The sequence below is a fragment of the Panthera uncia genome, chromosome D1, assembly GCF_023721935.1.
Source record: "Panthera uncia isolate 11264 chromosome D1, Puncia_PCG_1.0, whole genome shotgun sequence".
NCBI lineage: Eukaryota > Metazoa > Chordata > Mammalia > Carnivora > Felidae > Panthera > Panthera uncia.
Window position 1 is genome coordinate 51,829,135 of NC_064808.1, and position 24,904 is coordinate 51,854,038.

Consider the following 24,904-nt stretch of genomic DNA (forward strand, 5'->3'; position numbering starts at 1 on the left):
AGAATGGTGGTTACCAGGGCCTGGGGATGGAGGAAGGGGAGATGTTGGTCAAAGAGTACAAATTTCCAGTTATAAGATAAGTTCTGGGCGTCTAATGCATATTATAGGGATTATAGCTAGCAATACTGTATTATATACTTGAAAGTTGTTGAGAGATAACATCTTAAATGTTCTTACAACAGAAAAGAAATGGTTATTATGTGACATGATGCTGGTGTTAGCTAACACTGTGGTGGTATCATTTTGCACTGTATGTGTTTTGAATCAACACATTGTACATCTTAAACCTGAACAGTGTTATATGTCAATTATATCTCCACAATGCTGGAAGAGAAATAAATGCAATGTAGAATTTAATTCTGCTGTGGTTATGAAGTAGGAGCTTGAGTCAGATTACACATAAGAATTTTCTCTCTAAATGATCTCACTTGGGCATTGGTACGTGAACATCTATTAACACATAATATGCTATGATTGTAAAGGCATAGACATTTATTGGAGTTTTTATAGAATTTAACTTCAGGTTTTCCCTAAAATCAACTTCCATTAGAAGTCATACACTGTCCATGTATCAAATATTTCCTTTAGGATGTTTCAAATTTGCACTACTTTTTAAAATAGGTATTCTTATTTCCATTCAGAGCAAGAAGCTTCATATCAAGAGGACTAGAAAGGAAATATAAATTTTATTATAGTAAGATTTTCTTCAATATACTAAAATTTTATAGTGGAAGCAACAAAAAAATACACCACCAGTGTTTCCTTACTCCGTCTATTTTTCCTTATCTCAGGTCGCTGTCATAACAATGACTTCCTTGCATTTTATATTAAAATTTTAATGCCTGTCTTCATTATTATTGTTAACAATTTTAATAATGATAATAACTATCTTTTAAGTGCCTTATCATTATGTGCTATGCTTAAAACACATTTTAAATTGTTATGTCCATACAATCGTCCTTTAAGGGAATTATTATTATCCCAATTATAAAGATGAGGGAAACTAGGTTTAGACAATTAAAATATTTTTAAATTTTCTTTTTATAACACACAACTATTAGATAGTAGAGTCAAAAGTCAGGCTTACATCTGTCTGATCAAGATATCCATGTTTTTAATATTTTTACAGTACTGTTTTCCTGGAGAGAATTTCTTGAGGGCAGGGACTGCATGAACATTATTTAGGCTCTTTCAGAGCCTTTCATACTATGTACACAATATAGATACTGAGTTTAAACGAAATGAATGAATTAATAAATGGATAAATAGATTAATAGCTTTCACACCTGTTTTGGGTTTTGATTCAGATAGTGGCAGGAGGATTGAAAGTTTCCTTCACTAGTATATTCCATATTTTTTTTGAAGACAGCTAGTTTATCTTATTTGGAAATCTCACTCTTTTGGTCTACCTTTTGTATGTCTTTCTTTTAAAAGACTCTAGATGGGGGTGGGGGGATACCTGGGTGGCTTAGTCGGTTAAGCCTCTGACTTAGGCTCAGGTCATGATCTCATGGTTGGTGAGTTGGAGCCCTGCATCGGGCTTTGTGCTGACAACTCAGAGCCCAGAGCCTACTTCAGATTCCATGTCTCCCCCTCTCTCTGCCCCTCCCCTGCTCACACTCTGTATCTCTCTCTCTCTCTCTCTCTCTCTCAAAAATAAATAAACATTAAACAAAATTTTTTAAAGTAAAAAATGTAAAAGCCTCTAGATGGAATTCTAGTCCCACAAAATATATAAAAGAATCTTTCTTATTACAAAAATCACTTTAAGATAAGAATTTAATTCAATATGTCTCAATATTTCTTGTGAAGACACGCAAGATAATACCAAAAAAAAAAAAAAATCATCCAGTGAGCCTTATCTTGTCTGCCTGGGAAACAAAGGATGCCCCCTCCTTCCCAGTAGAAAGGCTATATAACCAAACTCAGTTTTCCATTGGCTCAGGTAACAGGGAAAATCTCCACATATTGGAAAACTAGTGTTTCCATTTGTTCTTCTAAATAGTTCGTACTTCAGAATTTTTCCCATAAATATCTGACTGCTTGGTACCTGAGACCTATGTATTAATTCTCCTACAAATCTATTTCATGGGTATTCTTTCTCTGGAGTACATGACACATTTAGCATTGTTCCATACCTTGTCTAAGTCTGTGAAATCATGAAGGAACTTACTGTCTTCTGTTTACTTGTTTTTTTCATGTTTACCCAGAAAAACATTTTCTTACCTACATTATAAAAGACTGTCTGTCCATTTACCCTCAACCTGCTCCGTATATTGCCTGTAGATAGTCTCTTCATTTCAGTGGATTCCCATGACTCCAAGACCTTTCTCTGACCTGGGGAGCATGCTCTGTCCATAAATAGTACATGTGAGAAGTGTTGGGAAGGTGATATTTTAGGAGTTACCATCTAACAAGAGATGGAGATTTCTAGATAAATATGCTGTTTCTAGCCCCTCATTGGTACAGTTTCAAGGTGTGACCCTTACCTTTTCCAGATACCCTCAACAGGAAAGAGCTCTGGTAATCCATAGCAATAACCTGCTCAGTCATGCACACATGAATGGCTTACTTCCCTTCATTATCTTTCTTGCTCAGTCCCTTGCAAACTTTTTTCTTGAAGCAAGTCCCAAATATACTACATACACTAAAATTATTGCTTTGATTTGCTTTTGGGGAAACCCTTGATAGACACTCTTATGCCATACTCACCTGTTTATATACTGAGATCATCATAGGGTAAACTTTAATCTTCTATTCCTACTATAAGACATAGTATAAGTCTTTAGCTCGACCATCAAGAGGAGGGAGACAAACCACTATGGTAAATAGAAAAAACAACTGAGTTAAGATTATTGGTGTCCATATGGTGATAATAATGGTAGTGTATATGCTCTCAAGCCACAGAGATGCTGGACAAGAAGGTCTGACATGAAAAGGTAACTAAAGGAGATATAGATAAACTTCAAAGTCTTTGGATTTTCTTCAGTAGCTTGTAAGCCCTTTGAGAAGTTTCATGCCCCTCATCAGAGAACTGCTCATGTTGATGGATTGCATCTCAAAAATGTTGGAAGTATCTCCTAATATCATTTAGGGAAAAAAAATAAGTTCATAGAGAGTTACCAGGCTATACAGAGAATGAACTCCTTCCAAGGCCATCACAAGCTAGTCAATGGCAACTCTGAGAAGTTGAGTTGTTCATTTATCCAATAAAAGGACTATATTTGTACAACTAAATAAAACCATGTGTCAGACATTGATATATTAATACATAATTCCCTACTTCAGAATTCTGTGTATTATTGATCACTAACAAAGGCACAGATGAGCCTGCTTTTTCCTGAATCACTGCTCAAGGAGGTTAGATGCACACACACCCGCACATACTTCTCCACATCTATATGAGTTATGATGATAATGTTTTAAAAATGTGAAATCTTGGTTAATAACATTTTATCATTTTAAGTAAAATGCATTATTCAAATCTCACATTTGTCTTGACTTCCTATATGAGGTCTTCTCCGATTCTTTTTAAAATCTAAATTAGTTGCTTCTCACATGTGAAAGTAGATATTTTCTTATTCTTTTACCATGGCCTAAATAACATTAAATTATATTTGCTCAGTATTTTATATTGTAGCTATACTCTCATCTTTTGAAATCATGGAATCTGTCTTTGTCACTGTTACACATAAAGGATAAACTGCTTCTTGGTATTGCAGAAAGATACAATAGATGTGCAAATGAGGAAGGAAGAAAAAAACAAGAAAGATTGATAGAAGGAAGGAAGGTAAAAAGAAAAGATAAAGGAAGAAAGGAATAGAGAGATGGGGGAGATTATAGGAATTAATGAGATGCTTATATACTTGTTACTCAAGTTTATCTCACCTTCTGATTCCTTTTGTTTGGAGAATATAGATTATTTAGGGGAGATCCTTATAATGTGAAAGTCCCACCAACATAGACATAGTATAAGGAGTTTCCATCATGAATGGGTAAATATACATTTTTCCAGTGTCATTCTGTTCTTAGATCACTTCTGGGTGTCAGGCTTCAGAATACAAATCTGAGCAACCCGCATGCGGATCTCCTTGGTCTTCACACCATAGACAATGGGGTTAAGGGCTGGGGGCACAAGCAGATAGATGGTAGACAAGAGGATATGAACATAGGGTGATACATGTCCAAAACGGTGGCTGAAGAAGGAAAAAAAGGCAAGGATATAAAACTCCAGGAAGACAACGATATGGGCAGTACAAGTATTGAATGCTTTGCGTTGTGCCTCCTTCTGGGGAAGACGAAAAACAACCTGAAATATCAGAATGTAGGAGATGAAGACAAAGATCATGTCAAAACCTAGAATTACAAAGGCCACAAAGAGCCCATATGATTTATTAATATGGACATCTTCTGCAGCCAACTTGACCACAGCCATGTGCTCACAGTAGGAATGGACAATGACCACAGATTGGAAAAGTTGCAGGCGTTTAAGCAGAATGGGTAAAATTCCAACAAGCACTGTTGCCCGGACTACTACCATCAGTACGATTTGAACTAGAAAGAGAGGTGTGAGGATGGATGTGTGCCTCAAAGGATCACAGATGGCAACATAGCGGTCAAAGGCCATGGCCAACAGGATACCAGATTCCATGCCCTGCAAGGCATGGATAAAGAAGAGCTGAGTGAGGCAAGCATCAAAAGCCATGGAGCACAAACCAAACCAGAAGATGGCCAACATCTTGGGAGCAATGGCTACACAGAGACCTAGGTCAGTGGCTGCCAAAACTGCTAGGAAGATGTACATGGGTTGGTGAAGACTGCGTTCTGTAGGGATGATGATTAACAAGAAGATGTTCCCCAGCACAGCCACCAGGCACATTCCAAGGAAGGGAAATCCGATCCAAAACTGCACATGCTCTAGTCCAGGGATCCCAGTCAGGGTCACAGTCTTTGGGTTCAGATATGACATGTTGGTAGATCCCATCAGGGTGATAAATCCTTTTCTCTCCACTGACTCTGATACCTATTCAGAGAAAAATTATGGATGAAAAATAAGGGAATTCTCATCATGTCTTCTATAACATAAAAAAACATAGATGGAAATGTGGCCACTACTTTTAATTTTGGGGAATCAACAAGTCACTATTAGAACAGGATTCTTGAATATCTTTTCCCAAAGCCAGTGTGGGTATCTGCATGAAGAAATTGTAGAAATGGAGTTTATGATTCTAAGAGCATTGATCTTGCTAGGTTCTGAAGTGTTCTCAGATGATGCCATAGAGGACAATATTAGCTCCTTTGTCTTATCTATCTCCAAACTCCAGACACCTTTCAGATTAAGAGAAATCCCTCGGTGGCACTTGAAGGCATAGGATAGATTCTCAATCCCATAGACCTGTCCATTGTTTTCAAAGCTCAGAATCTCCAGAAAGTGGCAGCCTTTCCTGGTCTTCCCATTTTTTTTGTGTGGTTTAGGGAGTAAAATACTGTCCCACAGATCTTAGGAATTGACTCTCAGAGTGGGGAATGAGGATATTTGTTCTTTCTGCAAATACTGGTTGAGCTGACTATGTGCAGACCCATTATCCAGGTTCATGGAAATGATATGGAGGAGTTGTTCTTTTATCAGTAGAGGCAGAGTGTATTTGACTCACTGAGATAATTCTGTTTGGTTAGCTTTCAAAGTGGATATATAAGCAGAATGGGGTAGATGGTGATATAAGTAGTCACAGATCCTAGAGAAGACAGAAAGTTGTGAAGATTGATAGGGAGTCAATTGAATAAACAGGCACCATAAATTAGGATAGGATAGTAACCCACAGAAACAGATCAATTGGAAAACCAGTGTAGCTTAAATATTCTGACGATATTAATGTGTTTCAGATGCAAAAAGGCAGGGTTGGCTGTGAGCCACTGTAATGTCCATAATGGAGCTCAACCTAACCTAGGTGCTTTCGTTCATTTTACTGGTGTTATTTGGCCAAGAAAATAATTACTCCTTTTGATTGTACTGTCCCATTTCACACCCACCTCAAACTTCTGGAATTTTTATAATTTGCTCTCTTTCCTTATAAATTTATTCAGTAAACCTTATGTACCTTATGTACTCTTTTTTACTTTTTCATTAGCCATTCTACAAGCTTAAAATCATCCAAAAGTTTCATTTTGTTTTCCTTATGATTTTGTCACAGCCAAATCATTGAATAGAGAATACCGCTCTGAATGAGATTTTACACATTTTCTTTGAAGGGAAACTAGAAGGATTACTGCTATAACATCATAGGAAAAAACAGACTGGTTCACAGTCAGTAGGAATATAGATGTGGCTATCACTAAGAAGTCCCTAATGCAATAAAATCTAAAATACTTTACTGCTTGATTGAAAGTAGGAGATCATTATATGACCTTCTGTAGCTACATATACCAATGGACTATGACCAAGGCAATAAGAAGCTATATATTATAGAAATTTTGTGAAAGGAAATTCCCTATGATGCCCAAATAACGAGGTTAGGTGAGGAAGTAGTGGATTCTCTAGAAGAGATTACTGATAAACATGAATATATCTTACTAAGGTGACATGAGTAGACAAAGGCAGAACCTAAAGGAACAGTAAAAGGCCACTAGATATATTTATAATGCTTGATGGTATAAGGATAAAATGCTAAATAGTATAGCATATGCTATATATAAATAATATAAATGTGTATTATATAAACACAAATACATATATGCATTATTTGTATATTTATAATACATAAAATAATTATAATAGTTATACAAGTAATATGAATACATATTATATAAAATAAATTTATATTAGACAAATACATATTTATATAAACATTTGTGTATGTAATTTATATTATATAAATATATAAGAAAATATAAAAATATAAAATGTATAAATGTAAACAAAATATATATAAAAATTAAATTTGTATATGATAAAATATACATTACATGTAAGGTTTTATATTATATATATAAATATATATGTATATGTAATTTTTTGTATATTATGATGTTTTGATATCTTACAAAACCTTTCTGGCTGGGAGAGACCCACCTCTCTCTGGCTGGGTTAGTTAATTCTTAAAGTAACAAAGGGTCCAGCCAGGATCATACCTTTGATATGCAAACTAACCAGTCCATACCTCCTTTATCTGCCAGGAAACAGTATCCTTCTGCCTTAATTATCTTGGGGCCAAGTACCAGGAAACTAGACACTATACCTCTAACACAAAATCCACCAAACTTATTCCAACTAACCAATTCTAAACTGTTCACACTTTCCTTCCTTCCTTTCCTGTGGAAATACCAACAAAGTCCAGAGCTTAAGCACTTAAATGCTCTGCCTTTGCCACTCTCCCCACCTCCCCCTCCTTTCCTCTGCCTCCTGATCACCCTGGTGATTTTCTATTTGGCCCTGCAAGGCCTCTGTGTCTCCTGTCTCTAGGACCTATTGGTATGATTACCTCTGTTTTCCTGAGCCTCTCCACTGTTTTTTCTTGAGGCTGCAGCATACTGATAATCTGATAAAAAGATAAATAGTATGTAAAATCATGGGATAAGAATTTAGAAATATAGCATATCATCTATTGCTGGCACTATGATATGTTACATGGAATCTTACCCAGTTCCTTAATTTTTCTCAACTGTAAATGGGAGTAATAATGGCACTTAACTCACTGAATTATTGTGAGAACTGTGTTAGTTTATATGTGAAGAACTCAGGACAATGTATGAAAGAAAGTAAACACTCAATGTTTGGTAGTTAGTGCTTGTCAGAACCTGTATAGAACTTCTTAGAATACAGACACATCACTGCCTTCTTGAGAAAGACAAAACAAAAGGTAAAACAAAAATATGGAAATGAGGGAACCCGGGTGGTTCAGTCGGTTGGGGATCTAACTCTTGATTTGGCTCAGGTCAGGTCATGGTCTCACGGTTTATTAGATCGACCCCCACATCGGGCTCACGCTGACACCTCCTCCAATCCTGCACATGAGAAACTTCCTGAAAAAAGAGTTGATTAAAACTTCATGAGATGTTGAATTTTCTGGAGTGGAATACACTCCCTCAGTTTGATCTATGGGATTGGACATTTGTGTAAGCAAATGAAATGATCATTGTTACAACAACAAAAAAATGACTTCCCAATCATGTGCAGACTGTGGTGGAGTCAATATATTTCACTGATTTTAATTAATTTGACCACTTCACCTGATAAATAATCATGTACTCCTTTAAAGTCTTAGTAGGTAGGGGCACCTGGGTGGCTCAGTCAGTTAAGCATTGGACTCTTGATTTCAGCTCAGGTCATGATCTCATGGTTTGTGAGTTTGAGTCCTGCATTGGGCTCCACACTGACAGTGTGGAGTCTGCTTGGGGCTCTCTCTCCCTCTCTCTGCACACCCCAAAAAAATTAAATTAAAAAAAAACCTTAAAAATAAATAAAGTCAGTAGGTAGATGGAAAACCCATAAATAGGAAAACTAATTTCTAGTAGCTTCTAAGGCCATAAAGGCATACATCTTATGCAATCTTTCTGTATTAATCAGATCAGAAAAATATTCATTCCTGGTCCCTGAGTAAAAGAGAAGGAGAGAAGAATAAGAAGATGCCTTAAATGGAGGCAGGGTAAAGTATAAAAAACAAGAGACAAATACACTAGATTTTGATGCCCCAGATAAAGAGAAAACTATATTTAGGGAGATGAGTTATGAGCTATGCTTATGGTGGCAACAAGCCCAGATAGCAAAACTATTAAAGGCAATAAATAGGACGTTCCCATTTTTTACTTTCTCTTCATATCTTACAAGCTTTCCTGCTCAAACTGCAAACACGCGCACACACAAACACACACCATTCAAAAACATGGATTATCTTCTTATTTTTTATAAACCAAGCAATGCTAGAACTACTTTGTAGTAAACACTAGAGAAGGAGCTTGAAAACCTTATTTTATTTTATTTTATTTTATTTTATTTTATTTTATTTTATTTTTGCCCCGCCACTAATTAACTGGGATGGCAGTTCATAGTTTTCTTCACATGGGATTAAGAAGATGGTACTGGATTACCTTTGCATCTCTTCCATCTCTAAATGACATGAATCTAGTCCATCTCTAATATTATTGACAAATCTACTTGGGTCAGAGAAAATGTGACATGTCAAAGGAAAGTATGCCACTGAAAGAGGCAGGATTAGGATCATCTAATTCACTACCCTTTCTGGTTCCTCTTAAAATTTGCTACAATTAGAAACACTGAGCCATACTCAGGTCCCAGTTAGTGGAGAAGAAATTTACCCAGAGAAAGAGAGAGCTGGCTACAATGTAAGATCAATGGATGAAGCAGCTTTTCTTCTTTTTTTTTTTTTTTTTTTCTTTTCTTTTTTTTTGCTAGGCTTTGATTTGGAAAGGTACTAATAGCTAAGTGTCTTTTATCATCTGTCTTTAGCTGTTGCTTTTCTTGGCCTTTGAATTTGAGGTGATCCCAGGGCAATTTTCAGACCTGGCCTAGAGAGCTCACCACCTGACTGAAACTCAGCCCCATTTTGGAGGAGAAAGGTATCTTTTGCTGGAGGGCACATAGCCAGAAAGTACTGTTACTCCGTAAGAAGTTATTTTCAAAGAATGAAAATCAGGGAATCTCAAATTATGGGTCATGTTCAGATCATGGTGAATCTGAGATCATTAGAAATGTCGGGGGGGGGGGACATCTAGGAAGTGGAAAATTTGTAGATGGAAAAGAGGGAAGACAATTTAGTTCACCCTCTGGCCTATGGCCAGACTTGTGGCTTAAGGGAATAGAAAAGATGCTTATCTTTATAAATACTACTCATAGCATGCAAAATTATGTTGGAAACTTAAAATTGAAACTAAAGGACCTCTATAAAACTATCTCCCCCTTTTTGCTAAAGCAAAGTTTTCATTTCCCAGTTACTCTTGTTTTCATCACAACATTGTATTGTTTTCTTTGTCTCTATTAAATATTTGGACTCATTTTGTTGAGGCCACTCATGCTTATAATTAGCAACCTGAGCAAGTGCTTCCTTGTCTCCATGAAAGTTATTACCGTGTTCATAATTCTTTTACATGACTAACACAAACTTTGAAATTACTTACTATATTTATTTTATGCCAACATTGTCAAATGCCTCACATTTTCATTCTCTCACTATTCATTTCTTGGAGATTAATTTTAAAAATGGATATTAGGTTCCCCTAATGATGAGGGTTAAAACTGTAGGAACAAGTTTTTTCGATCTCTCTCTTTCTGAATGTGTGTGTGTGGGTGTCTACACACGTGTGTATAAGGGTATAGACAAGGATTAGAGAGCAGGTGAATTGCAATAGTGTGTTCCAGTATAGGGTATGTATGTGCCTCATGGATACTGGGGGAAGGGTGTTGCAGTCAAGGACAACAGAAAATGCAAAGACATTGAAGTTGAATATACAATGCATGCTTGGTAGCTGTAAGGAGGCATGGGTAACTGGAAAGGAATAAGCAAGGGGGATTCACTTATAAAGGATAATTTCGAGGGGTGCCTGGGTGACTCAGTCAGTTAAGCGTTTCAACTCTTGATGTTAGCTCAGGTCATGACCTCACGCTTCCTGATCTAGCTGCACATTGGGCTCTGCCCTGACACCATGGAGCCTGGTTGGAATTTCTCTTCTCCATCTCTCTCTGCCCCTCCCCCACTCATGCTCTTTCCTTCTCTCTCAAAATAAACATTAAAAACTAAAATAAAAGATAATTTTGAGAGATAAGAGTGGGGCAATTGTAAGACCTAGGCTCTAATTCTTAAAAAAAAAAAAAAAGGCGAGAAATTGAGTTTGGTTTTGTAGTAGAGAAGTGTTAATGTTCTCAACTGTATTTAAGTAAGCTTCCTGGCTATTCCTTTGGTAATTAATATAAGTGGAAAATAGTTGAGACAGGGAGCCATTTATAACCTGCATCAATCAACATAGACCAACTAATGTTGTAGTAAAATAAATTCCCTAAATCTCAGGAACTTGTAACAACAAAGATATACTTCTCACCTATGTGTCAGTTTTGCTGCTTTGATCCAGGGCTTAGGCTGGAGGCGGAGCCCTTTTATTAACCACTGCTATTGTTGTGTCACCAGAGAAAGAGAAAGAGAGACTATGAAAGTAAATGATGAACTTAATGTTTATTTATTTTTGAGAGAGAGAGAAAGAAAGAGAGAAACAGAGTGCTAGCAGGGTAGGGGCAGAGAAAGAGGGAGACACAGAATTCAAAGCAGGCTCCAGGCTCATAGCTGTCAGCACAGAGCTTGACCCGGGGCTTGAACCCACAAGCGTTGAGATCATGACCTGAGCTGAAGTCAGATGCTTAACTGACTGAAACATCCAGACACCCCAGTAAATGATGAATTTTAAATTATTAGTTCATAAGTGACATAAGTCTCTCCATTTCTATTTCACTGACAAGGAAGTCACATGATGTAATACTGATGCGATTAATATGGAAAAAAATGTGATTAATATGGCACAGACTGATATGGGTGACATTATTAAGAAAGCTTCATAAATATTAGGGACTAATAATACAATCTACTACATTGTAACTGCAATGTCCAGAAAAAAATTAATGGTTTGTACCAGGTAGTTATTTAGTAAATGAGGTGGCCAGAAGCACTTGTTCTGGATATTTTAATAGGAACCCAACACAATAAGATTTAACCAGAAACAAAAGTTCATATCAATATATGCAGAAAAAGAATTTTCAAAAGTTCTATATGCAATCTTCATTTAAAAAATAAATATCTACAGGTGCCTGGGTGGCTCAGTTGGTTAAATGTCCAACTTTGACTCAGGTCATGATCTCATAGTTTGTGAGTTCTAGCCCCACATCAGGCTCTGTTCTGACATTTCAGAACCTGGAGCCTGCTTCAGATTCTGTGTCTCCCTGTCTCTCTCTGCCTCTCCCCACCTCATTCATGCTGTGTCTCTTTCTGTCTCTCAAAAATAAATAAAAACATTTTAAAAAGTATAAAAATAAATTAAAAATATAAACAAACAAACAAACAAACAAACAAGCATATATCCAGGGGCACCTTGGTGACTCAGTCAGTTAAGCGTCTGACTTCGGCTCAGGCCATGATCTCAGGGTTTGTGAGTTTGAACCCCACATCAAGCTCACTGCTGTCAGCCTGTCAGCTCAGAGCCCACTTTGGATCCTCTATCCCCCTCTCATTGCCCCTCCCCTGCTTGCACTTGCCCTAAAATAAATAAATATTTTTTTCAAGCAAAAAATAAAAAATAAATATCTAGTCATGAGCAAAATAGGAACATCACTCACATAGCCAACTAGAAAACACAGCTGCCCCTTCCAGCCTGGCTCTTAAAAATATCCTCACTTTTGATGTCAGGAGAGCTGAGTGTTTATGCTTAGTCTGTGCTTTCTTACTTTTTTTTTTTCTTTAGCAGATGGCAAAGAGAATATTTGATTGTCAGCTATATAGGTGATGGCTGCTGTGAGCACAACACTCACTAAAGATAAATGGCTGACTGGTCCTGCTTGTATATTGTGTTCCCAATGCATGTACTAACAACTTTATTATTTGCCATGAAGTGCGTGCTGGTTAATGATTCATTGCCTCTCAGCTCCAGGTTCACTTTTTGCCTTCTCTGTGAAAATGTGCCTTGGCCCTCTGATTACTTTGTCTTCACAGCTCGTGCAATGCTACACTTTGTCCGTGGATGGCATGGGTAAGGAACTGAAGGAGGGGAGGGTTTTGCTTCCTGGTTCCTACATGGTCACTCCACAGACTCAGTGCAGTTTGTTTGCCATCTGTAGTCGACAGTAGGCTCCTGCAGCTCTTGCAACTCCTCCAGGGCCCAAATTCTGCAATAAATGAAGGAGGCAGCACCCAGTGGCCAGCCGTTTCCTCATGAGCCCTGGCATCCTACAAGGTGGACTTGTGGCACGTTCCACTGAAGCAGTATCACAGCCACTTTTCTGTCTCTCAGTGATCCAAGGCTCTTCCTTCTCTAATGAGGTCTAGTTAACAGACCGGAGCTTTATAGTTTTTTTCATCAATGCTTAGGTCTATGATTCACCTTAAGTTAATTTTGCTATGTCATATGAGGTAAATGTCAAGTTCATTTTCTCATACAATTATTTGCTCCAGCTCTCCATTTCAGGAAGACTATCTAATCTCCATTACATCACTTATCTATCTTCTTCAAAAAACAAATGACCTTACATGTATGAGTATATTGCATATTTCATGGTTAACAGAAGTCACAATAAATATTAATTTTATTTGTAATTGAATAAATGAAAACAGAGGGTATCAAAATGTGTAGCATGTGAAAAAGCAATGGTTAAAATAAATCCCTACTTGAAAATGCATAAATTCCAAAAGGGAAAGTTTGAAAACCAATAATCAAAGCTTCTTTATGAATAAGTAAAAAGAACTGCAAATTAAACACAAAGAAAGTAAAAGGAAAGACATGATAAAGATTGGATTAGAAGTCAAATGCATTACAGATAGAAAGTACCATTGTTAGTCTGGATACTTTTTATGTCAACCTAGCTGTGGTTTTGGAGCTAAAAGCTTTTAAGATAGAGCCTAATGATGTGAATCCCCAACAGTGAATGCACGGAGTCCAAACTCTCTCCATCTCTAGGAAATAAAAGTATTCTCTACCTGACCACAAACATTTGATAGATCACGGTGGGATCCATGACTCAGAAGAAAAATCCATGCCACACGCTTACGAATTACCTTATTTTTTACACCATAGACAATAGGGTTGAGTGGCACAAGGAGATAGATGGTAGACAGGAGAATGTGGGTAGGGCGAGCTACATGTCCAAAACGGTGGCTGAAAAAGGAGAAGAAGGCAAGAATATAAAACTCAAGGAAAACAAAAATATGAGCTGTGCACGTGTTAAATGCTGTGAGCCGTGCCTCCTTTTGGTGTAGACAAAAAACAGCCTGGAAATATGGATATAGGAAATGAGGACAAAAATCATGTCAAATCCCAGTATTGTAAAACCTACTAGGAGACCACATGTTTTATTGACTTGGATGTCTTCTGCAGCTAGCTTGACCATGGCCATGTGCTCACAGTAAGAGTGGGGCAATCAGAATGGAATGAAAAACATGAAACCTTTTGATTAGAGTGGGTGACAGACCAACCAGCACTGTAGCTTGGATCGCCACTGTTGCTATCATCTGATCCAGGATGGAAGGCGTGAGGATGGATGTGTCTTCAGTGGATCACAGATGGCAATGTAGCGGTCAAAAGCCATGGCCAACAGAATGCCAGACTCCATGCACTGCAAGTCATGAATGAAGAACAGCTGGGTCAGGCAGCTGTCAAAGGCCATGGAACAAGATCTGAACCAGAAGATGGCCAACATCCTGGGAGCAATGGCTGCGCAGAGTCCTATGTCAGTGGCCGCCAGCACTGCCAGGAAGTTTTACATGGGCTGATGCAGGCTGCGTTCTGTAGCAATGATGATTAGTAAAATAATATTTCCCAGAAGAGCCACTATGCACACAGCAAAGAAGGGAAACCCAGTCCAAAACTGCACATGTTCTAGTCCAGGAATTCTGATTAAGATTACAGTTCTGGGGTCAAATATGATGTATTGATGGATGCCATAGACATTGGTATTCTGTCTTCTTGCTGCTGATTCTGACACCTGCAGAAGGAAACTTGGATGAGAAATGAAGAGGCTTCATCCCTCACTATCATTCAACCATTATCTTTCAACCATTGAGCATTGAGCAAGTAAGTTCAGATCTATGGATGGCAGTATGGCCAGAATGTTCTGATGAAGTTCTATAATAATAATGTCAGAGCGATAGAAGCAAACAATCCTGCAGACCTTAACCTGAGCTAAAAAATGGGAACATTTCAGTATTCCTGCCTTCGTTTTTGTGGAAATGGAAACCATGAGATGGAGAACACTGATTTTTGCCATCTGTCATCAGCTCTAGCCTAGTTTGCCTGAAAGCCACCATTAAGTGTTCCTTCTTTATCTACCTAGATGCCAACCCAGTTTCACTGCAGTTGGAAATTCTCCTGGCAGTCTTGATGTCCTAGAAGAAATCTTGTTTCTGTCACTGTGTGTGCATTAATATATAATCCTATGAGAGCCTTCAATATTACTTCAATATTACTCCTGGTGCCAGAGAGGGAGTTATTTATCTCAGAGTCATTAACATTGGTTCCCCATGGGATTTGTTAGAAGGGTTTATCTTCCTTATATTAACTCATTCGTTTATCAAAATGTTGAACAAACTACTGCTTTTCCAGGCACTCAACGTGGTCCTTAGAAGAAATTTGAAGAGGGTGTTCATCTTTCAGATACAGCCAGATGAAATTAATTCTCTAAAGTAATTAAGGCTCACTTATTTAGGGTAGATTTGTGGAATAGGGAATGTGAAATAGTCTGTTTTTACTGGGGCTTAGGAAAAGGAAGGAGAAGAAGAAAGAGAAGGGAAAAAAAAGAAAAGGATGCACAGTTACCAAATTCAAGAAGAATGGACAATTTAAAATAGGGTAGTGTATTAAAAAAAAAAAAAAGCAGGGGTGCCTGGGTGGCTCAGTCAGTTATGCCTCCGACTTTGGCTCAGGTCATAAACTCATGGTTCATGAGTTAGAGCCCCAAGTCAAGCTCTCTGCTGGAAGCACATAGCCCAATTCGAATCCTCTGTCCCCCTCTCTCTCTGCACTTACTCTGCTACTCCTTCTCTCAAAAATAAATAAATAAATAAATAAATAAATAAATAAATAAATAAAAGAAAAGCAGAATCTGGCTACTTTAGACATACTCTGAAGCTAGGTTAGTGTAATTATGTTTTCTTCCCTGTTAAAGATCACTGGATCACTAGACTTCTTGAGCTCTGGTTAAGATTGCATATCCTGTTTTGCATGGTAGACTCTCTACTTTTGCTTTTTAATACCTTTACACTGTATTGTGAATGATTAGCTGTGGTTTAAATCCTGAAGCACCTCTGACTGTGATGTCTTACAATATGAGTAGTACCTGATATCGAATGTCACATCGAATGTCACAACTGAGCTAATGGTTCTTGAAGTAAAACTCAAAAAAGTGTAGGGACCCATCAATGACTGCGTTCGCCTGGAGTTTATCTCTCATGTTTTCCCAGACTAAGCCCCCAGCAACTTGTCAATTATAGTTTGTATTTTCTTTTTTTTTTTTTAAGTTTATTTATTTTTGAGACACAGAGAGACAGAGCATGAACGGGGGAGGGGCAGAGAGAGAGGGACACACAGAATAGGAAGCAGGCTCCAGGCTCTGAGCCATCAGCCCAGAGCCCGACGCTCGAATTCACAGCTCGAGCCCAGGGCTCGAATTCACAGACCGCGAGATCGTGACCAGAGCTGAAGTCGGACGCTTAACCCACTGAGCCACCCAGGCACCCCTATAGTTTGTATTTTCTTATCCTGGCACTGCTTCTCTTAGAGATTTCTGCTCCGGTAAATTATAATTTTTCTGTCTTCACTTATTGGTTTCTCCAGTTTGGGGGACAGCAGTTTGCCCTGTGACCTTACCTCTGAGTCTAGGAAGAGTTGCTGACTTCTCAGTTGGTTCAGCTTTTTACTTGTTGTTAGGGTAGAGTGTGAACTTCCATATTCTCATATGCCAGACTGGAGATTCAAACTGAAGTCTGAATCCTGCTGTTTTCATCCATTCTACCACTCTTCATTTTGACTGGGGATTTTAAAACATTTACATTTATTTTTTATTTTTATTTTTTAAATTATTTTTTTTAACGTTTATTCATTCTTGAGAGACAGAGCATGAGCAGGGAAGGGGCAGAGAGAGGGAGACACAGAATCCGAAACAGGCTCCAGGCTCTGAGCTGTCAGCACCGAGCCCGACACGGTTCAAGCCCAGCTTGAACCCACAAACTGGAAGATCCTGACCTGAGCAGAAGTCAGATGCTCAACCGACTGAGCCACCCAGGCTCCCCGAAACATTTACATTTAAAATAATTATTCCTAGGGAAGGATTTACCATTACTGTTTTGTTATTTATTTCCTTTATGTCTTACAACTTTCTTGTCCCTCGTTTCCTCTTTTATTGCCTGTCTTTGTGTTTGCTTAATTTTTGTAATGACACTTTTTGGATTCCTTGACATTTCCTTTTGTGTATAGTTTACAAATATTTTCTTTGTGATTGCCACAGGAATTACATATAACATCCCAAAGTTATAACAATATATTTTAAACTAAACTTCAGTCCCAGACAAAAGCTCTACTCCCTTCTTTAGAACTCCACCACCCACATAATGACATTATGTTATTAATGTTACAAAGTACATCCTTATATATTTTGTATGCATTAACTTAGATTTATAATTGTTTGTACTTTTGTCTTTCATATCCTGTAGAAGAATAAAAAGTTGAGTTATGAACCAAAATTGGGATAATACTGATTTTTATACCTGTGTATGTATTTATCTTTGCTGAAGAACTTTATATTTTTGTATAGATTTGAGTTACTCTCTAGCTTCCTTTCATTTCAACAGAAAGGACTCCCTTTAGCATTCCTTGTAAAGCAGGTTTAGAGATAATGAACTCTCTCAGCTTTTGTGTGTCTGGGAATATCCTATTGTCCTCATTTGGAAGGGCACTTTTGCTAGATAAGGAATTCTTGAATATTTTTTTAATAATTTACATATAGCACCCCCCTCTGTTCTGGCCTGCAAAGTTTATGTCCCAAGTTGCAATGGAATGAAGCTGATGTGTTAAAGGAATAAAGAATGTGTTCTCTATCTTTTCAGTTCCCTTCAAGTCCTGTTAAGTGGTTGACAGATTATATCAAAATACTAAGAGATGGCTATATCTGCAACTGTAAACCCAAGGGAGTGTACAGATAAACTATGATTCCTGCAATTAGGAAGATTATCAAATATTTACCAACAATACAAATACCCCCCTCCCCTTTCTTTGTGATTCCATGAGGACCTGTTTGTGTCACTTGTTATTCTTGCTTATCCTCTGAGATTACCATGCTGAAGCTACTATATATGGAAACTACATGTTTAGGTTGCTTCTTGGTTCCGAGTCCGTTTCCTTGTGAGATAGTTAAGGTTATGAAACTAAAGAAGGATGGAGAGAAAGATAGTCTGAGCAATCTAAGGAAAACTTTCAAAGACATGGGATTTTCTTAACATCTTTTTACTTTCCAAATGTCCTAGTTTCAAGAAAGAAGATATAATTCTTTGAAACAGAGGGAATACACATTTTTCATTCTTTATGGATGAAATGAAGAAAAAAATAGATTGTAGGAAACGAAGATCTTTTTTAAGGATCTCATAGAAAGTTTTCTCTCATTTTGACCATATTTCATATTGTGTGAATCTATTGAAGGAACAAGAAGAAGGATACCTCATGACCTCCATACTCAACCTCAGGTTGGCATTTTCAGGGAGATGATCTCACAGACATTATATCATGTGTTTTTGTACAAAAAAAAAAGTGTTTTAGAAACCAGTGTGTGTATCTCTGAGTGTGTGCACTTTCTACTTCTGTGCTTACAATGCTCTGCATTGTATCTGTAACTCCAACAGTTACTAGTAAGCACCTGACAACCACTGCATTGGTCTAGATTATAAAATTTCCTGCTGGTGGTTATGTGCTTACACATGAATGTGTAGGGACCTTTGTTTACCCACAGAAGTTTATCTCACTTTAATTTCTTTATAATCATTTTTTTAATTTTTTTTTTAATGTTTATTTTTGAGAGAGAGAGAGAGAGAGAGAGAGAGAGAGAGACAGGGCCTGAGCAGGGGAGGGGTAGAGAGATAGGGAAATACAGAATCCAAAACAGGCTTGAGGCTCCAAGCTGTCAGCACATAACATGACACAGGGCTTGAACCCACAAACCATGAGATCATGGCCTGAATTCAAGTGGGATGCTTAACCGACTGAGCCACCCAGGCACCCCATCGCTTTGTAATCTTTGAGTCTCAACTACACTAGATTTAATTCATTACATCATGATTGTTCGTCCCAGTGGAACTTTGTTTATGCCCCTTTCCTTTGCTTTGTTTATGTGTGTGTGCATGTGGGTGCAGATAGACGGATACATATTATCTTTATCTATACCTAAATATCTATATTCAGATTCCATAGGACCAAGTCATATAATCTTCACATTCCAACCTAAGTTCCATTTACTCAAGAAGACTTTTTTTGACTCATGAAGCTTAATTTGATCCTTTGGTATCATTTCTGTATAACTCATCCTTCCCTTAGCTTTGGGATAAGTTTTGGCCATATAAATTATGTGTTGAAAGTTACACTACCATTACTTGTTTAAAGCTAAATCAGGAAAAAGACATATTTTTGTTTTTCACTGTAATAAAGCTAGGTTATAGTACATATAAAAGCCTGGAAAAAATTGTTTGGTTAATAATATATGGGGGATATAATAAGTATTCTGGCATGATTCAGGAAAGCATATGTATTGGTAACTCTGTGTAAGTTCTTATTAGTACATATTATATTTATAAGGATTTGTTTGGGACAGAAGGAGAGCATATTATCTTTAAAAACTGATGGAAGTTCTACATAAGTACTATGTACTGCCTTGATGGGAGCTAGGAGAAGCAGAAAACTAGTAACCAAGGGTTACTCTACAACTGAAGCATTTGTGGTGACTTAGAAGTTAGTTTTTCTCTTTAACCTTCTCAACTCCTGCCTCATGCTCACCCACTTTATCCCAGGACTTCTCTGCTATGGGGATTTGACTATTGCTTGGAATTATAGGACGAAGTATAAAGAAATCTACTATAGTCCATAACTGATATCTCAAGCATCATCAGGTATAAATTTACCAATCCAATAAATAAACCGTTGTGCATGTTTGAGAATTTGAGTTTCTAGATCAACAAATGAAGGAGCACAATTAGTATCCGTCTGTGCTGTGAAATAATCTAAATCTGGAAAAAAAATGAGAATAAAAGGGTAGTGAGTGGGGTTAATGTTAAGAAATATCCTTACCAATAGATATCTGTTGGTTCAAAAGAACATAATATGTGCCTACTTGAACAGTACATGATAGAAAGAAATAAACAATAGGAAAAAAGCAAGTTGTAATCTTGTCAGATTAGTCACGTGTGCACAGTGGTAAATGAAAGGCTAAAGATAAAGACTGAGTTGATTCTACTTCAAAAGCTGTGTCAAAGACTTCAATATCATGTCCAGAGAGGGACAAAGACCATTTATTTCTATTCCCCATGTGAATGCCAGATTGGACTATAAGGGTCCTTTCAATAACTACTTGATGTTTTCACAGTGCCTCTGCTTGATCACTTCTAGTTAGGGGAAAGCCCACTGACATACAGGAAATAATGAATGGTAACTCAAGGAAGACATTCAGTAAATATTAGTTGACTTACGTTCAGGTATGACTACAGATGGAATCTTTTACTGGAAATGAAGGGACAAGGTAATTTATAAGCCCCTGGGATAATATGATATAAGTATTATCTTTCTGTACTTCTAAACACAGTCATTTGGTTAGTTATTACTAATTTTGGTATTATGGTCCTAGTGAATTTAAATACACCTGATTATGAATTTGAATTGTTTTTAGCAATAGATCATTAAGGGTCTTCCTGAACTGAATCTCCATGTTTTTAGCGTCTGGTTGTGATCATCTGCCATAGCAACTTTATCTTTAGAAGTACTGATAAGCCCGGGAAAAAGCATCATGCCTCCTTTCAACACCTCTCATCCTTCTCCTGTCACCTTCTTGCTGATGGGCATCCCAGGACTAGAGCACCTGCATGTCTGGATTGGGATTCCCTTCTGCTCCATGTACGTGGTGGCTGTGGTGGGGAATGTGAGCATCCTGGCCGTGGTGAAGGCAGAGCGGAGTCTCCATGAGCCTATGTTCTTCTTTTTGTGCATGCTCTCCGTCACTGACCTGGTCCTCTCCACATCTACACTGCCTCGGATGCTGTGTCTCTTCTGGCTTGGAGTCCATGACATTGCCTTTGATGTCTGTCTAGCCCAAATGTTCTTCATTCATAGTTTTACTGCTATGGAATCTGGCTTTTTTCTGGCCATGGCCTTTGACCGTTACGTGGCCATTTGTCATCCACTGCACCATACTACCATTCTCACCCATGCACGCATCACCATAATGAGTATTATTGTGGTGATTAGGGGTGTAGCCTTCTTTTCTCCACATCCCATCCTGCTCAAACAACTTCCCTACTGCAGATCACGAATTATTGCCCACACCTATTGTGAGTTCATGGCCGTGGTGAAGCTGGCATGTATGGACATAGGGGCCACCAAGAGTTATAGCCTCAGTATGGCTTCTATCATTGGCTCATGTGATGCAATTCTCATTGCTGTATCCTATGCCTTCATCCTCTGCTCTGTATTCCGTCTGCCATCCCGAGAAGCTAGCTTTAAGGCTCTGGGCACATGTGGGTCACATGTCTGTGTTATTCTTGTCTTCTATTCCACAGCTGGTTTTTCCATTTTCACTCACCGTTTTGGGAAAAATGTGCCTGCACATGTCCATATTTTTATTGCAAATATGTACCTTTTGGTGCCCCCTTTTCTCAACCCTATTGTATATGGAGTAAGGACCAAGAAAATACGGGAACATGTTATTAGGACATTAATGGTCAAAGTTGCTTGATTGTAGTTGAATTGATAAAATAAATGGAAATAAAAGAAGTGATATAATTAAAATAACTAGCTGCTCTTACTCTCACAAGCAGAATTGCATTTACCATCTGAAAGTTCTTTTATTTACTATATGTCTGTGAATTCCAAAAATTCTAATCAAACAAGTTATTTCAGCTTTTTCATGTATTAAATATTCGAGGACAAATTATCAATCTCCTTCTAACTGTATGTCTTATGGAGGATAATTACAAACAGAGAGTGAACAGTGGAAGAAGAAAAAGGATAAGTAAACAATATAGAAAAAAAGGATTTCTATAGAGAACTAAATGATGGACAGTTTCCCACTTGTATTTATGGAACAGCTCAGTGTACAACTGCAATAAACTTCTCTTGATGTTTCTCTTTGTTAATATATATTTGTATGTTGGTAATAAAGAAAAGACCATGAAGATCAGTCTATCATCGATCTATATATCCATGTATCTATGTATCTATCCAACATCACCACTTATGCTTTTTGCAATTAAGATAAGAATGTAACTAAAGGACATTTACTGGTGGCTTTTTTAGTATTGTGGTAAAATATACATAACATAATAGTTGTTATTTTAACCATTTTTAATTGTCCAGTTCAGTGTAATTCATGCATTCATATTGCTGTGCAGTTATCACCACCATTCTTCTTCAGAGATTTTTATCTTTCCCATCTGAAATCTATCCATTAACATTAACTTCCCATTCCCCACATTCCCTGGCAACTACCATTATATTGTCTTTGTGAATTTGGCTACTCTAGGTACTTCATATAAGTGGAATCATACAGTATTAGTCTTTTTGTGACTGGCTTATTTCACTCAACATAATTCCATTCATGTTGTGGAATGCGTCAGAATTTCCTTACCTTTTAATGTGGAATAATATTTCCAATAAATATTATAGTGGACTATAGATACATAGATAAAACAGACATATATCTAGATACAGATTCTTATCTATCTATCTATATTTCATTTATCCATTTATCTATGGATGGACACTTGGGTTGCTTCCAAGTTTTGCCTCCTATGAGTAATGCTATTGTGGATGTAGTTATATAAATATCTGTTCTAGTCTCTGTTTTAATTTCTTTTGGATAAATACCCAGAAGTGGAATTGCTGTATTATATGGTAATTCTGTGTTTTCATTTTTGAGCAATAGCCATGTCTCTTTTTGCACAGCAGCTGCATCATATTACATTCTCACTAGCAATGCAAAAGGGTTCCAATTTTTCATATCCACACCAATGATTTTTTTTTAATTTTTTTAAATGTTTATTTATTTTCAAGAGACAGAGAAACAGGAAGTGAGGAGGGGGTAGAACAGAGAGAGGGAGACACAGAATTCAAGCAGGCTCCAGGCTCTGAGCTGTCAGCACAGAGCCTGATGTGGGGCTTGAATCCATGAACTGTGAGATCACGACCTGAGCTGAAGTCGTACGTTTAACCGACTGAGCCACCCAGGCACTCCTAATTTTTTTAATTTTTTAAAAATAGTAGCCATCCTAATATATATGAAGTGGTGTTTCATTTTGGTTTTGATTTGCATTTCCCTAAAAATTAGTGATGTTGAACATCTTTTCATGTATATATTTGCCATTTGTACACATTCTTTGGAAAAAAATTTATTCAAGTTATTTGCTCATTTTCTAATCTATTGTGTTGTTGTCATTGCTGTTGAGCTTTAAAAGTTCTTTATATATTCTGGCTATTAATTTATTATCAGATATATGGTTTACAAATATTTTCTCCCATTCTGTGGGTTGCCTTTCCCTCTCTTGATAGTGCCCTTTGATGCACAAAAGTATTGTTTTCCTGCTCATTTTTTAATTGAAATATAATTAACATATAATGCTATATTAGTTTCAGGTGTAGAATATAATGATTCAACATTCTATACATTACTCAGTGCTCATCACAGTAAGTTGACTCTTAATCCCCTTCACTTATTTCACCCATTTCGTCACCCACCTCCCCTCTGGCAACAACCAGTTTGTTGTCTGTATTTAAGTACAAAAGTTTTAATTTTGGTGAAGTCCAGCTTATTTATTTTTATTTTTGTTGCCTATGTTTTTGTGTCTTATCCAAGAAATTGTCAAATACAATGTCATAAGGTTTTCTCTCTATTTTTTTTCTAAGTATTTGATAGTTTCACCTCTCCTATTTAGGTCTTTGATCCATTTTCAGTAATTTTTTTCTGTATGATATGAGTTCAATTTCATTCCATTGCATGTAGATATCTAGTTTTTTCACTGCCATTTGTTGAAAAAAAAAAAAAAACTGTTCTTTCCCCATTGAATGATCTGGGCTCTCTTGTAGAAATTACCTGACCATATATGTTAGAGTTTATTTGGGAGCTTTCTTTTCTCTTGTATAGGTCTATATGTCTGTCTTTAGGCCAGTACCATACTTATTTGATTACTATAGCTTTGTAGTAAGTTGTGAAATCAGGAAGTATGAGACCTCAACTTTGTTCTTATTTTCAAGATTTTTTTTTGTGTGTGGCTATTTTGTGTGAGATTTTGTATGAATTTTAGATTGGATTTTTCTGTTTCTACAAAAATGTCATTGCAACTTTGGTAAGGATTGCATTGAATCTGTAGATGACTTTGGGTAGCATTGGCATATTAACATTATGTTTTCCAATCCATGACCATGGAATATCTTTCTATTTATTTGTGTCTTCATTAATATCTTCCAACAATGTTTTGTAGTTTTTAGTGTACAAGTATTTGTCTCTTTGCTTAAATTTATTCCTATTTTATTCTTTTGGAATTTATTATAAATATAATTATTTATGTAATTTCCTTTTCAGATTGCTCATTGTTAGTGTATAGAAATGCAATTTTGGGGTTTTGCATGTTGATTTTGAATATTGCAATTTTGCTAATTTATTTATTGGTTATATTAGGTATGTTTGTGTGTGTGTGTGTGTGTGTGTGTGTGCATACAAGTGTGATATCTTTATGGTTTTCTTCTTACAAGATCAAATCATCTGCAAACATAGTTTTGTATCTTCCTTCCCAACTTGTATGCCTTTTATTTATTTTTCTTGTCTAATTGCTATAGCTAATACTTCCAGAACTATGTTGCATACAAGCGATAGAAATGGGCATATCTCTCTTGTTCCTGATCATAAAGAAAAAACTTTCAGTATTTCACCATTGAGTACAATGTTAGTACAAGGGCTTAT

General features: G+C 37.0%; 2 protein-coding genes and 1 pseudogene across 2 annotated transcripts; 1 reads left to right on the plus strand and 2 right to left on the minus strand.

The window, feature by feature from the left end:
* Window positions 1-4,033: 4,033 nt before the first annotated feature.
* Window positions 4,034-4,984, minus strand: LOC125916794 (olfactory receptor 52A1-like). Its single transcript, XM_049623084.1, has one exon. The coding sequence runs from the start codon at window positions 4,982-4,984 to the stop codon at window positions 4,034-4,036; it is 951 nt and encodes a 316-aa protein (XP_049479041.1).
* Window positions 4,985-12,802: 7,818 nt separating this feature from the next.
* Window positions 12,803-14,725, minus strand: LOC125929294 (olfactory receptor 52A1-like; annotated as a pseudogene).
* A 5,995-nt stretch (window positions 14,726-20,720) lies between these two features.
* LOC125916806 (olfactory receptor 52E4-like) lies at window positions 20,721-21,685 on the plus strand. Its single transcript, XM_049623091.1, has one exon. It carries the CDS (start codon window positions 20,741-20,743, stop codon window positions 21,683-21,685), a length of 945 nt encoding a protein of 314 aa, XP_049479048.1. The 5' UTR covers window positions 20,721-20,740.
* Window positions 21,686-24,904: the final 3,219 nt, after the last annotated feature.